Source organism: Mobula birostris, chromosome 2, assembly GCF_030028105.1.
Source record: "Mobula birostris isolate sMobBir1 chromosome 2, sMobBir1.hap1, whole genome shotgun sequence".
Lineage (NCBI taxonomy): Eukaryota > Metazoa > Chordata > Chondrichthyes > Myliobatiformes > Myliobatidae > Mobula > Mobula birostris.
The window spans coordinates 17,116,176-17,130,114 of NC_092371.1; the positions used below are offsets into that span (position 1 = coordinate 17,116,176).

A 13,939-nucleotide genomic window follows, 5' to 3' on the forward strand; every position below is an offset into this window, starting at 1 on the left:
ACAGTTTTTGTTCATTCAATGATTGCCAAGTGGGCATGGTGCTTGGGTGTGCCATGGCTGTTGTCACATGTACTGACCTTGGTTAGGAAGTAGGCAAATGCAATGGCCGAGACCATGGAGTCCAGGTCACAAGCTTCATTTCCCATGACGACGTGTACTCCTAGGGCATTGCTCCCACGCAGCTGACAGGAGAGATAAACACCATCAAAAAAGCTGCCAGAAACATCAGGGCTGCTTCAAGCACCTTGTTCTCTCAACCACATACAACAGAAGGTTATATCACTGCACATTGAACACTAGCCAATGTCCTCAACGTACAGCAGGGGACCCTACCAATTTCTCCAGTGTGCACATTGCTGAGTGTCAATTAAGGCCTGTAGAATCACACAATCATGGGTCAAAGTCCACTGTAGTAACCTGGAGCTACAATAGGGGTTAATATTGCCATAACAGTGCCAAATGAGATATGGCAGGGCTGTGGTGAGCAATGCAGAAAAAGGGGACAAGTACATAGTAGTGACATAGGTTTGAAGGCAACATCTGGAACACTTGTCTTTATCAATCTTCATGGAGCGGAGACATCGTGTTATGGCTGTACAAGACGTTGGTGAGACCACACTTATAGTGTGTGCAGTTCTGGTCACCCAGCTATAGGAAGGATGTAATTGAGTTGGACTAGGTGCAGGAAAGATTCACTGGCATGTTATTGGGACTGGATGGTCTGGCATATAATGAGAAGCTGGATACGTTGTGATTGTTTTCTCAGGAGCGAAGGAGGTGGAGGGAGGTTTTTTTTAAACTAGAAGTATCTAAAATCAAGAGGGGCATAGATAAGATGTATAGTCACAAGCTTTTTTCCCCTTGGGGTTGGGGATATTAAAACTAGTACAAGTTTAGTTGTGAGGAGGCCCGAGGGACATCTTTTTCCTTACAAGGTGGTGGGTATATAGAATAAACTTCGAGAGGAAGTGGTAGAGGTAGGTACAATTAGAACATTTAAGAGATATCTGGACTAGTACAGAAAATCAGAATCAGGCTTACTATCATTGATATGCCTCATGAAATTATTTTTTTTGTGGCAGAAGCATTTTTATTGCAACTTAAGGCATAAGCATTACTATAAGCTACAATAACAATAAATAAAACCGTGCAAAAGATGAATAGTGATGTGCAGTTCATACGCTGTTCAGAAATCTGATGGCGAAGGGGAAGAAGCTGTTCCTAAAACACTGAGTTTGAGTCTTTAGGCTCTTGTACTCCCTCCCTGATGGCAGTAATGAGAAGAGGGTATGTCACAGATGGTGAGGGTCCTTATTAAGATCGAGAAGTAGAATTTGGCCATTTGGCCCAGAGACTACTCCACCATTTCATCAAGGCTGATCCATTTCTCCCTCAACCCCATTCTCCCACTTTCTTCCTGTAACCTTTCATGCCCTGACTAATCAAGAACCTATCAAATACACACCTTAAATATCCCAATGACCTGGCCTCCACAGCCACCTATACCAACGGATTCCACAGATTCATCACCCTCTGGTGAAAGAAATTCCTCATTTCTGTTCTAAATGGATGTCCATCTATTGAGGCTATGTCCTCTGGTCCTCGACTATCCCACTATAGGAAACATCCTCTCCACGTCCACTCTATCCAAGACTCATTCTTCAGAATTCCAGTCAATACAAGCCCACAGCCCTCAACTGCTCCTCATATGATAAGCTTTGCATTCCCAGAATCATTCTCACGAACCTCGTCTGAATCCTCTCCAATGATGGATGTTGCCTTCAAAGCAGAGAAAGGGGACTATCGCAGAATGAACAAGTTGGGTCAAATGGCCTGTTTAGAATATTGAACACAGAACAGAACAGGAACAGGCCAAAAAACACCCAAACACTAATCCTCCTACCTAAACCATGTCCCTCCATCTTTCTTACATCCCTGTGCCTATCCAAACACCTCTTAAAAGCCTCTAATATACTTGCCTCGTGGCGCATTCCAGGCATCCATCACTCTGAATAAAAAATTTACACCACACATCCCCCTCTCACCTTCAATGCATGCCCTTTGGTAGTAGACATTTCAACCCTGAGAAACAGATATTCTCTGCCTACGCAATCCATGCCTCTCAATCTTGTAAGTCTCTCAGATCTCTCCTCGGCCTCTGACGCTCCAGAGAAAACAACCCAAATTTATCATGCCTCTCGTGATAGCACATGCCCTCTAAACCAGGCAGCATCCTGGTCAACCCCTTCTGCGCCCTCTCCAAAGCCTTAACATCCTTCCTATATTGGGGCGACCAGAACTGTACTCCAGATGTGGCCTAACCAAGGTTTACAGTACAACATTGCAACATAACCTCCTGACTATTGAACTCAATGCCTTGACTCATAAAAGCCATTAACACCTTATTTACCTGTGTAGGAGCTATGAACTTGGATCTCAATATCTCTTTGTTCAACGACACTGTTAAGGACCTTGCTGTTAACAGTGCACTGTCTTCTTGCGTTTGTCCTACCAAGGTGCAACACCTCATTTATCTTGGTTAAACTCCATCTGCCATTTGTCTGCCCATATCTGCAACTGATCTATATCGTACTGTATTCTTTGCCAGTCTTCTGTACTATGCACAACTCCACCAATCTTGGTTTCATCTGCAAATTTACCAACCCACCCATGTACATCTTCAGCCAGGTTATTTACATACATCACAAACAGCAGAGGTCCCAGCACACAGATGCTGGCAGAACTGCACTAATCACAGACCTCCAGCTCGACCAAGTCCCTTCAACCACTACCCTATCTTGTATGCTCAAGCCAGTTCTGAATCCAAACAGCCAATTCGCCTTGGATCCCATGCATCCTAATCTTCTGGATTAGCCTCCCATGAGCAATTTTGTCAAACTTCTTACAAAACTCCATGTAGACAACACCCACTGCCCTACCCTCATTAATCTCTCTCATGATCTTGTCAAGAAACTCAATTGAGTTGGTAAGGCACGACCTGCCACAAACAAAGCCTTTTTGGCTCTCCCTAATTAGGTCATGGGTTTCCAAATGCTCATATATCCTATCCCTAAGAATTTTCTCCAGCAATTTCCCTGCAACTGACATGAGACTCACCGGTCTCTAGTTTCCAGAATTTTCCCTTGTTCCCTTCTAAAATAGAGGTACAATATTAAGACACTTGCAGAACTCTGGGACTTCCTCTTTAGCTGAAGAGGACACAAAGATACTAGGGCCCAACAATCTCGTCACTTGTCTGCTTCAGTAATCTGGAGTAACTCCCTTCGATCTCTGGGGTCTTACCCATCTTAATACTCATTAGGAGGCCCAACACTTCCTCCTCCTTGGCCTCTAAACGTCCGAACACTCAGCACTGATCATCTGGTCCTTCATATTGTTTTCCTTGGTAAATATTGAAGCAAAGTACTCATTATGTACCTCATCCACATTCTCCACATCCAAGCAAATGTTCCCCATTTATCCTTCAGTGGTCGTACCCTCTCCCTAGTTATCCTCTTACTCTTGATGTATGTACAGAATGCTTTGAGATTCAACTTAATCCTACTTGCTAAGGACTTTTCATGGCCCCACCTGGCTTTTTCTAATTCCCTTTAGTCCTTTTCTGGCTTCTTTATACGCCTCGTGCTTTGTTTGATCCTAACATCAAAAGCTTTACATATTTTTCCTTTTACTTCTTGAACAAATTCATCACCCCTCTGGACATCCAAGGTTCTCTTACCCTTCCATCTCCATCCTTCATTCTAACAGGAACATACCTTTCCTGTATTCTGTGCATTTGATCTTTAAACACCCTCACATGTCTGATGTGGACTTGCCCGAGAAAAGATGTTCCCAATTAAATTGTCTTAGCTCCTGCCTAATGCCCTCGTAATTTGCACTACTCCAATTTAAAACTCTCCCGCATAGACCATACTCTTATCCTCATCTATAGCTATCCTGAAAGTTAAGGAGGTGTGATCACTGTTCCCTAACTGATCACCCACTGAAAGGTCAGTCACCTGGCCAGGCTTCCATGCCATTAAACTGTTACTTTGTATGCTATTAGTGAATAGATCTCTTCCAACTACAGCAGTGCTAGAAAGTTTGTTTACCCTGTAGAATTTTCTCTGTTTTTGCATAAATATGACCTAAAATCACGCAAGTCCTAAAACTAGATTTAAAAAAACCAATTAAATAAGTAACACAAAAAACATTATACTTATTTATTGAGAAAGTAATCCAATATGACATGTATTTGTTGGAAAAAGTATGTGAACCTTCGACTCTCTGAAGGTGGCGGGCTTCCTTGTATGAACTTCTTGTTTCAAGTCTTTCTACAACATTTCTATAGGATTAAGATCAGGACTTTGACAGCCATTCCAAACCACAAATTTTCTTCTTTGTACACCATTCTGTTGTTGATTTACTCTTGCCTTTCAGACCATTGTCTTATGGCATTATCCAGCTTCTATTAGGCTTCAGGTGACGGACTGCTAACCTGACATTCTCCTGTAAAATGTCTTGATACAATTTTGAATTCGTTGTTCCCTCAACAATTGCAAGCTGTTCTGGCCCTGAGGCAGCAAAGCAGCCCCAATCCATGATGTTCCTTCCACCATGCTTCATAGTTGGGATGAAGTTTTGGTGTTGGTGTGCAGTGCCCGTTTTCCTCCAAACATAGCAACATGCTTTTTGCCAAGACGTTCAACTTTTGACAGAATATTGTCCCAGAAGTGTAGTCAAATATCCAGGTGGTCCTTTGCAAGCTTGACACATGCAATGTTGTTTTGGAGAAGAGCAGCAATTTCCTCCGTGGTGCCCGACCACGAACACCAGTCTTGTTCAGTGTTTTTCTTATAGTGGACACATGAACAGAGACTTTAGCAAGTTCTAGAGATTTCTGCAGGTCTTTTACCATTACCCTTGGGCTCTTTTTCACTTTCTTCAGCATTGCATGTTGTGCTCTTGGTGTGATCTTTGCAGGATGTCCACTCAGAGTAGCAACATGAGTCAGCATACAGAGAGGAGGCGCAGCAGCTAACGGACTGGTGCAGAGCCAACAACCTGTCTCTGAATGTGAACAAAACAAAAAAGATGGTTCTTGACTTCAGGAGGACATGGAGCGACCACTCTCCGCTGAACATCGACGACTCCTCCATAGAGATCGTGAAGAGCACCAAATTTCTTGGTGTTCACCTGGCAGAGAATCTCACCTGGTCCCTCAACCCCAGCTCCATAGCAAAGAAAGCCCAACAGCGTCTCTACTTTCTGTGAAGGCTGAGAAAAGTCCATCTCCCACCACCCCCTCCCCATCCTCACCACATTCTACAGAGGTTGTATTGACAGCATCCTAAGCAGCTGCATCACTGCCTGTTTCAGAAATTGCACCATCTCTGATTGCAAGACCCTGCAGCAGATAGTGAGGTCAGCTGAGATCATTGGGGTCTCTCTTCCTGCCATTACAGACATTTACAGCACACGCTGCATCTGTAAAGCAAACAGTATTATGAAGGACCCCACACATCCCTCATACAAACTCTTCTCCCTCCTGCCATCTGGCAAAAGGCACTGAAGCATTCGGGCTCTCACAACCAGACTATGTAACAGTTTCTCCCCCCAAGCCATCAATACCCAGAGCCTGGACTGACACCAACCTACTGCCCTCTACTGTGCCTATTGTGTTGTTTATTATTTATTGTAGTGCCTGCACTGTTTTGTGCACTTTATGCAGTCCTGGGTAGGTCTGTAGTCTAGTGTAGTTTTTATGTTGTTTTACGTAGTTCAGTACAGTTTCTGTATTGTTTCATGTAGCACCATGGTCCTGAAAAACGTCTCATTTTTACTGGGTACTGTACCCGCAGTTATGGTCGAAATGACAATAAAAACTGACTCGACTTGAGTACCGAGTTTCCTCCATCTGTAGACATCTGACGAACAATTTAGAAATGCTTTTGTAGCCTTTTGCCAGCTTCATGCATCTCTATAATTCTTCTTCTAAGGTCCTCTGGAAGTTGTTTTGATTGAGGCTTGGTGCACATAAACAGATCTTTCATGAAAAGTGCAGGCTCTGTCAGTAACCTGGCTGAATGTGTCTGTTTATAGGGCAGAGCACCTATGCAACCTACATTTCTAATCTCATCTCATTGATTGGAACCCCACTCCAAATAGCTTTTGTAGAAAGCATTACCCCAGAGGTTCACCTAACATATACGTGTTGTATTAGATCATTTTTCTCAATAAATAAATGACGTATAATGTTTTTGTGTTATTTATTTAATTGGGTTCTCTTTATCTGATCACATTTCAGCTCATATTTATGCAGAAATAGAAATTCTACAGGGTTCACAAACTTTCAAGCACTACTGTATCTCCAGCATCCTGGGATAATCATCATTTCCCGAACAACATCACTAGAATACACAGGGACACAAGAAAAGTCAGATGCTGGAATTGGCAGCAATACATAAACAAGCTCCTGGAGGAACTCAGTGTGTCGAACAGCATCCATGGAGAGAAATGGGCAGTTGAGGTTTCGGGTTAAGAACCTTCGGGGAGGAGTTGATTGGAAAGACTAAATCCAAAGACTAGACCTTCCCTTGACAATCATTTTAACACAAATGAAATGGTCAGTTGACTACAGTGTTACTGAATTTTGGCCATCGCCTGTGTGTCACACTCACTGGCACAGGAGCTGCCCTGTTGCCAGGGAACCCTGGAACCTGGCAGGATTGCTGAGCAGCCATTGGCAAGATTAGCTTGTGACAATTCTGCCCAGTAAAAATGCCTGCTGTCTAGGACGGGACCCATCAGGTTAACAAACCACAGCAAGCCTTTACAAGTTACTGCGAGGGAGGCAGTGGAATGGTGCTGTATGGACAGTTGGCATCACAACACCATGCTCAAGAATGTAAACTGTTCTGTCATTCAACCTACTGTTCCTGTTTAACCAACCACTGCCTTTGGGACCTGTCAGTACATTAACACAAGAAAATAGGAGCAACAGTCAGCCCCTTAAGATAGCCCTGCCTTTAAAATGGTCGTGGCTACCCTGTCTCAGGCCTCATCTTTCAAAAAGATCAGCCTCCTCTTTTCCAGTCTCCCCAACCGACTGGAATAGAATCTGGAGATTCACCTGCAGAACGTGGGGAGAATAAAGAACAAGATTAAAGTAGAATTTATGTAGGCAAGCAACAATCAGCATGGATTTCTTTGAGCTGAAGACCATGTTTTCGTGTTGCATCTCTGTGCTTAACCTGTAATAACTTGTTTATACAACCAATGGAGTTCAAAGTGCTTTACAATGAGATAAAAGTGCAAATATGAAAATAAAAGACAAAAAGATGTTAGTTAAAAGCAAGGTTAAATAAATAGGTTTTAAACTGGCATTTAAAGGGGTCAAGATATTCTGCATCCCTGATAGTTTTAAGTACTGAATTCCACAGTTTAGAAGCGTTGCTCAAAAAAAGCTGACCTGCCCAACTATCTTTCAATTTAAGAGACCAGGGGGAAGATGACCCAAGAGCTCAAGCGGGATTATAAAACAAAAGCGATTCTGTGATGTACTCTGGTTCCAGAACATTTAGAGCTTTAAAACAAGAGAACTTTAAAATCAATTCTAAAAGGAAGACAATACAGAGTAGTTAGGACAGGAATAATATGCTCCCTCATCCTGGTTTTAGTTAAAAAGTCCAACAGTGGCATTCTGAATGAAGACAGCTTTGGAATGCCAATAAAAAAGTGCATTGTACTAATTTAGTCTATTGGATACAAAGACGTGACAGAAATGGACATACCTTTGTAATATTTCTTAAGTGCCATGCATGTGTACTTGTATACACAGTTGTAAGGAAAGCAGCATGATCAGTCGCTTCATTCCATAACACTTCACTCAAGTTACAATGTGAGCCACAGCTTAACCAGACCTTACACTTCAGTGCAGACATATTAAAGCAGTGCTTCAGAATTTATTGTTCTCTCCTACAACCACAGTCTGCACGAAAAGGTGCTACTACTATTGCAACACTTCTAGAAGCTTTTAGCAGGTACGTTAAACAGTTAATAATTGACAGTGGGAGGACACAAAGAGTTAACCGGGTAACAATCAAAATCAGAGGCAAATCATTTACCCAAATCTTAAAAAGAAGCAAGGAGAACGGGGAACAAATTCCAAAGGTCAGGATCCTTGCCATCAAAAACAAGGATTGGAAACTGGAAACAAGTCTGAGGACAAAACTTGAGCAGAGGGTATGGTGGTTAGGAAATCACAGTGTTAAAGAGATAGAGAGGAAGGGTGGTGGTAAAGTGACAGGGGAAAAGGGCAAGACATTCCAACAATAAAAAGGGCTGTGTGGGGGAGGAGCTATTCCTACCGACTGCAGGAGGGGCATGGGGGCTACAGAAATAAGAAGGGAAGTACGGTAATGGCTGGAAAAGTTACCAGGAACGTGAAGGCAATGACACACAGCAATTCAATAAATTTTAAAAATCAAACAACTGCTCTTAACCAGGTGACATTGTGGGCCATAAAGTAAATGGCTGCTTATGTTCATCAGTTCACATGCAGTGAAACATCGACCTATTTGAAGCAGCTTGACCTGCTGAACGTCTGCAACATTTTCCATTTCCCTCTTTATTTAGACTTCCAGCTGACATGGGGCACAAAGTCTGGGAACACACACTCCAGCACAGCAGATCCTCCCCTGTCCAATCCCCCTGCCCCCATGTAGCCCTGTCTCACCCCCAGTCCAATACCCGTCCCCTGTGCTGCCCCGTCTCACACCCCCATCCAATCCTCTTCCCCCCATACTGCCCCATTTCACCTCCAGTCCATTCCCCCTAACCCCATACTGCCCTGTCTCACCCCCAATCCAACACCCCTCACCCCATACTGCCCTGTCTCACCCCCCAGTCCAATGCCTCTCCCCCATACTGCCCTGTCTCACCCCAATCCAATACCCCTCACCCCATACTGCCCTGTCTCACCCCCCCAGTCCAATGCCCCTCCCCCATACTGCCCTGTCTCACCCCCTCAGTCCAATACCCCTACCCCATACTGCCCTGTCTCACCCCCTCAGTCCAATACCCCTATTCCCGTGCTGCCCTGTCTCACCCCCTCAGTCCAATATCCCTCCCCCATACTGCCCTGTCTCACCCCCAGTCCATTCCCCCTCACCCCATGCTGCCCTGTCTCACCCCCCAGTCCAATCTCCCTCCCCATACTGCCCTGTCTCACCCCGTCCATTCCTCTCCCTCCCATACTGCCCTGTCTCACGCCAGTCCATTCCCCCTCACCCCATGCTGCCCTGTCTCACCCCACGTCCATTCTCCCTCACCCCATGCTGCCCTGTCTCACCCCCAGTCCATTCTCCCTCACCCCATGCTGCCTTGTCTCACCCCCCCAGTCCAATACCCCTCACCCCATACTGCCCTGTCTCACCCCCAGTCCAATCTCCTTCACCCCATACTGTCCTGTTTCACCCCAGTCCAATACCCCTCACCCCATACTGCCCCATTTCACCCCCAGTGCATTCCCCTCCCCCATACTGCCCTGTCTCACCCCAGTCCATTCCCCCTCACCCCATGCTGCCCTGTCTCACCCCCAAGTCCAATACTCCTCACCCCATACTGCCCCATTTCACCCCCAGTGCATTCCCCTCCCCCATACTGCCCTGTCTCACCCCAGTCCATTCCCCCTCACCCCATGCTGCCCTGTCTCACCCCCAAGTCCAATACTCCTCACCCCATACTGCCCCATTTCACCCCCAGTGCATTCCCCTCCCCCATACTGCCCTGTCTCACCCCAGTCCATTCCCCCTCACCCCATGCTGCCTTGTCTCACCCCCAAGTCCAATACTCCTCACCCCATACTGCCCCATTTCACCCCCAGTGCATTCCCCTCCCCCATACTGCCCTGTCTCACCCCAGTCCGTTCCCCCTCACCCCATGCTGCCCTGTCTCACCCCCAACGCCGCCCGGGCGCTCCGCAACGCCGCTTCCATCTTCTCTCTGCCCACCAGCAGCGCACTCCCATTGGCTGCATCGCCTACGCCAACCTTTACCATCCCGCCTTCCTGTGCGGCGTGACGCCTGCTGCCCTCATGCCCCGCCTTGTCCTTTCGCAAGGGGCGAAGTGACGCTGAATGACAAGAATAATGGCCAATCACAATAGAAGCTGCTTGGCGATAGGCGGAATAAAACGCGAGATCAGGTGATTGGCAGGCATCCAGGACCAATAAACGTGCGGTAGGGATGTGACCGGCAGTTTCTCCACCCACAGTTCACGTGCGAGTGTACGGTGTACTCCGCAACCTCTGATCTTACCGTGGAAGGGTAGAATGTCTCCTAAAGGTCGTGGTTGCACCACCGCCTCTGACATACTGTAGAATTTCAGATGTTAACCATCTCTATAAAACTAACTTTCCCCTTTAAAACTCTCTCCTGCCAACATCCACCTGCGCCCAAAATTCTGCCGTGGGAGCCTCAGCCTCAGCCAGCGAGTTTCAGATTCCAGCCACTCTCTGGCAAGAAAAAAGCTGTTCCAAAACTATAATTTTAGATATCTCTGCTATGGCGGAAGTTTCTTACTGTCTACCGCCGGATGTTTGAATATCTTAATCAGTTTATAAAATGCAAAATAAATTTTAATATACCATATGGCACTATATACAACCCTGAGATTAACTTTCTTTTGGCATACTCAATAAATCTATAGAATATGCACTGTATTTTGATACATTCCAAGGACACGTCTGCTCCTGGGTGCCATTTGATCATCTAGTTGGATTTCTGGATGGAGATTACCTGAGAGATAATGCCACCTCAACCAGCTCCATCTTGGTCACTAGCCTCCCCAGCATCAAGGACACCTTCAAAACACGATACTTCAGGAAGACAGCATCCACCATGAAGGACCCTCGCTATCTTGTACATGCGCTCTTCTCATTGCTACCGTCAAGGAGGAATTAGAGGAGCCTAAAGACCCACTTTCAACATTTCACGAACAGCTTCTTCCCCTCCATCTTCAGATTTCTGAATGAAAATGTACACTACCTCACTATATTTTTTCTCTTTTTTTTTCTCTCTTTTTGCACTGCTTATGCAGTTTTATATATAAGACCATAAGACAATTATACCAGTGCTAGAGAAGAATAATGTGGGCTGCCTTAACGACTATCACCCAGTAGCACTCACATCGACAGTGATGAAATGCTTTGAGAGGTTGGTTATGATTAGACTGAGCTCCTGCCTCAGCAAGGACATGGACCCACTGCAATTTGCCTATCGTCACAAAAGGTCAACAGCAGACCACAATCTCCATGGCTCTTCACACGGCTTTAGACCACCTGGACAACACAAACAGCTACATCAGGATGCTGTTAATCGACTATAGCTCAGCATTAAATCCCATCATTCCCACAATCCTGATTGAGAAGATTCAGAACATGGGTCTCTGTAACTGGATCCTCGACTTCCTAACCAGAAGACAACAGGCCGTGTGGATTGGTGATAACATATCCTCTTCGCTGACGATCAACACTGGCGCACCTCAGGGGTGTGTGCTTAGCCCACTGCTCTACTCTCTATTTTCACATGACTGTGTGGCTAGACATAGCTCAAACACCATCTACAAATTTGCTGATGATGCAACCATTGTTGGTAGATCTCAGGTGGTGATGAGAGGGCATAGAGGAGTGAGATATGCCAACTAGTGGAATGGCGCCACAGCAACAACCTGGCACTCAACGTCAGTAAGACGAAAGAGCTTAATGTGGACTTCAGGAAGGGTAAGACGAAGGAACACATACCAAGAAGGAACACGTAGAGGGATTAGAAGTGGAGACAGTGAGCAGCTTCAAGTTCCTGAGTGTCGAGATCTCTGAGAATTTAACTGGTCCCAACACATTGATGTAGTCGTAAAGAAGGCAAGACAGCGGCTATACTTTATTCAGAGTTTGAAGCGATTTGGCATGTCAACAAATACACTCAGAAACTTCTATAGTTGTACTGTGGTGAGCATTCTGACAGGCTGCATCACTGTCTGGTATGGGGAGCCTACTGTACGGTACTGAAGCAACACACATAAAAGTTGCTGGTGAACGCAGCAGGCCAGGCAGCATCTCTAGGAGGAGGTACAGTCGACGTTTCATCCTGACGAAGGGTCTCAGCCCGAAATGACGACTGTACCTCTTCCTAGAGATGCTGCCTGGCCTGCTGCATTCACCAGCAACTTTTATGTGTGTTTTTGAAATTCCAGCAACTGCAGATTTCCTCGTGTTTGCGTACAGTACTGAAAGAAGGTGCAGAGGGTTGTAAATTTAGTCAGCTCCATCTTGGGCACTAGCCTACAAAGTACCCATGGCATCTTCAAGGAGCGTTGTCTCAGAAAGGCAGCGTCCATTATTAAGGACCTCCAGCACCCAGGGCATGCCCTTTTCTCACTGTTACCATCAGGTAGGAGATACAGGAGCCTGAAGGCACACACTCAGCAATTCAGGAACAACTTCTTCCCCTCTGCCATCCGAATCCTGAATGGACTTTGAAGCTTTGGACACTACCTCACTTTTTTAATATACATTTGTACAGTATTTCTGTTTTTGCATTTTTAAAATAATCTATTCAATATACGTAATTGATTTACTTGTTTATTTATTATGTTATATTTTATTTATTATTTTTTCTCTCTCTCTGCTAGATTATGTATGGCATTGAACCGCTGCTGCTAAGTTAAGGTATTTCATGTCACATGCCGGTGATAATAAAGCTGATTCTGACATAGGAGCAAAATTAGGTCATCTGGCCCATCGAGACTGCTCTGCCATTTGATCGTGGTTAATTTTTTTTCTCCTCCTCAACCCCAGTTCCCAGTCTTCTCCCCATAACCTTGATGCTATGTCCAATTAAGAACCTATCAATCTCTGCCTTAAATGCACCCAATGACCTGGCCTCCACAGCTGCATATGGCAACAAATTCCACAAATTCACCATTGTCTGGCTTAAGAAATTTCTCCGCATCTCTGTTTTGAAAGGGCACCCCTCTATCCTGAGGATGTGCCCTCTTGTGCTAGACTCTCCCACCATGGGAAACATCCTTTCCGCATCTACTCTGTCTAGGCCTTTCAACATTCGAAAGGATTCAATGAGATTTCCCCGCTCATCCTTCTGAATTCCAGTGAGTACAGACCCAGAGCCATCAAACGTTCCACGTACAATAACCCTTTCATTCATGAAATCATCCTTGTGAACCTCCTCTGGACTTTCTCCATTGCCAGCACATCTTTTCTCAGATGAAGGGCCCAAAACTGTTCACAATACTCCAGGTGAGGCCTCACCAGTGCCTTATAAAGCCTCAGCATCACATCCTTGCTCTTGTATTCTAGACCTCTTGAAATGAATGCTAACATGGCATTTGCCTTTCTCACCATCGACTCAACCTGCAAGTTAACCTTTAGGGTGTTCTGCACAAGGACTCACAAATCCCTTTGCATCTCAGATTTTTGGATTTTCTCCCCATTTAGAAAATAGTCTGCAAATTTATTTCTACTACCAAAGAGCATGACCAAGCATTTTCCAACATTGTATTTCATTTGCCACTTTCTTACCCATTCTAATCTGTCTAAGTCCTTCTGCATCCTACCTGTTTCCTCAACACAACCTGCCCCTCCACCAATCTTCGTATCATCTGCAAACTTGGCAACAAAGCTATCCATTCCATCATCTAAATCATTTATATACAGCATAAAATGAAGTGGTCCCAGTACTCACCCTGCTGACTGCAATTTTGTCCTATCATTTGCCTGCCCTTCCTGACAGTCTGACTGCACGCTATCCTTACTTTTTTACCATCCGTCCTATCCTGCAACAAGATCATCCACCTTATTTAGCAAATCCTGTGAGTTTGGCGAAAGGGTGCAGAACATTGAACACATTCTGCACCACTGCC

At 45.1% G+C, this 13,939-nt stretch overlaps 1 protein-coding gene across 2 annotated transcripts in view; it reads right to left on the bottom strand.

Annotated features, from left to right (window-relative positions):
* Positions 1 to 10,060, bottom strand: part of prune (prune exopolyphosphatase) — a 44,133-nt gene extending 34,073 nt beyond the window's left edge. Inside the window, exons 1-2 of one of the 2 annotated variants that reach the window (XM_072238344.1) lie at positions 9,960 to 10,060; positions 78 to 182 (exon numbers count right to left, since the gene is read on the bottom strand). In XM_072238344.1, coding sequence (XP_072094445.1) covers positions 78 to 182; positions 9,960 to 9,998 — 144 coding nt within the window. In that variant the 5' untranslated portion in view covers positions 9,999 to 10,060. Of the gene's footprint in view, positions 1 to 77; positions 183 to 7,793; positions 7,826 to 9,959 lie in introns of those variants that run through there. The other variant, XM_072238350.1, reaches the window with a different exon arrangement.
* Between the last annotated feature and the right edge of the window lie 3,879 nt (positions 10,061 to 13,939).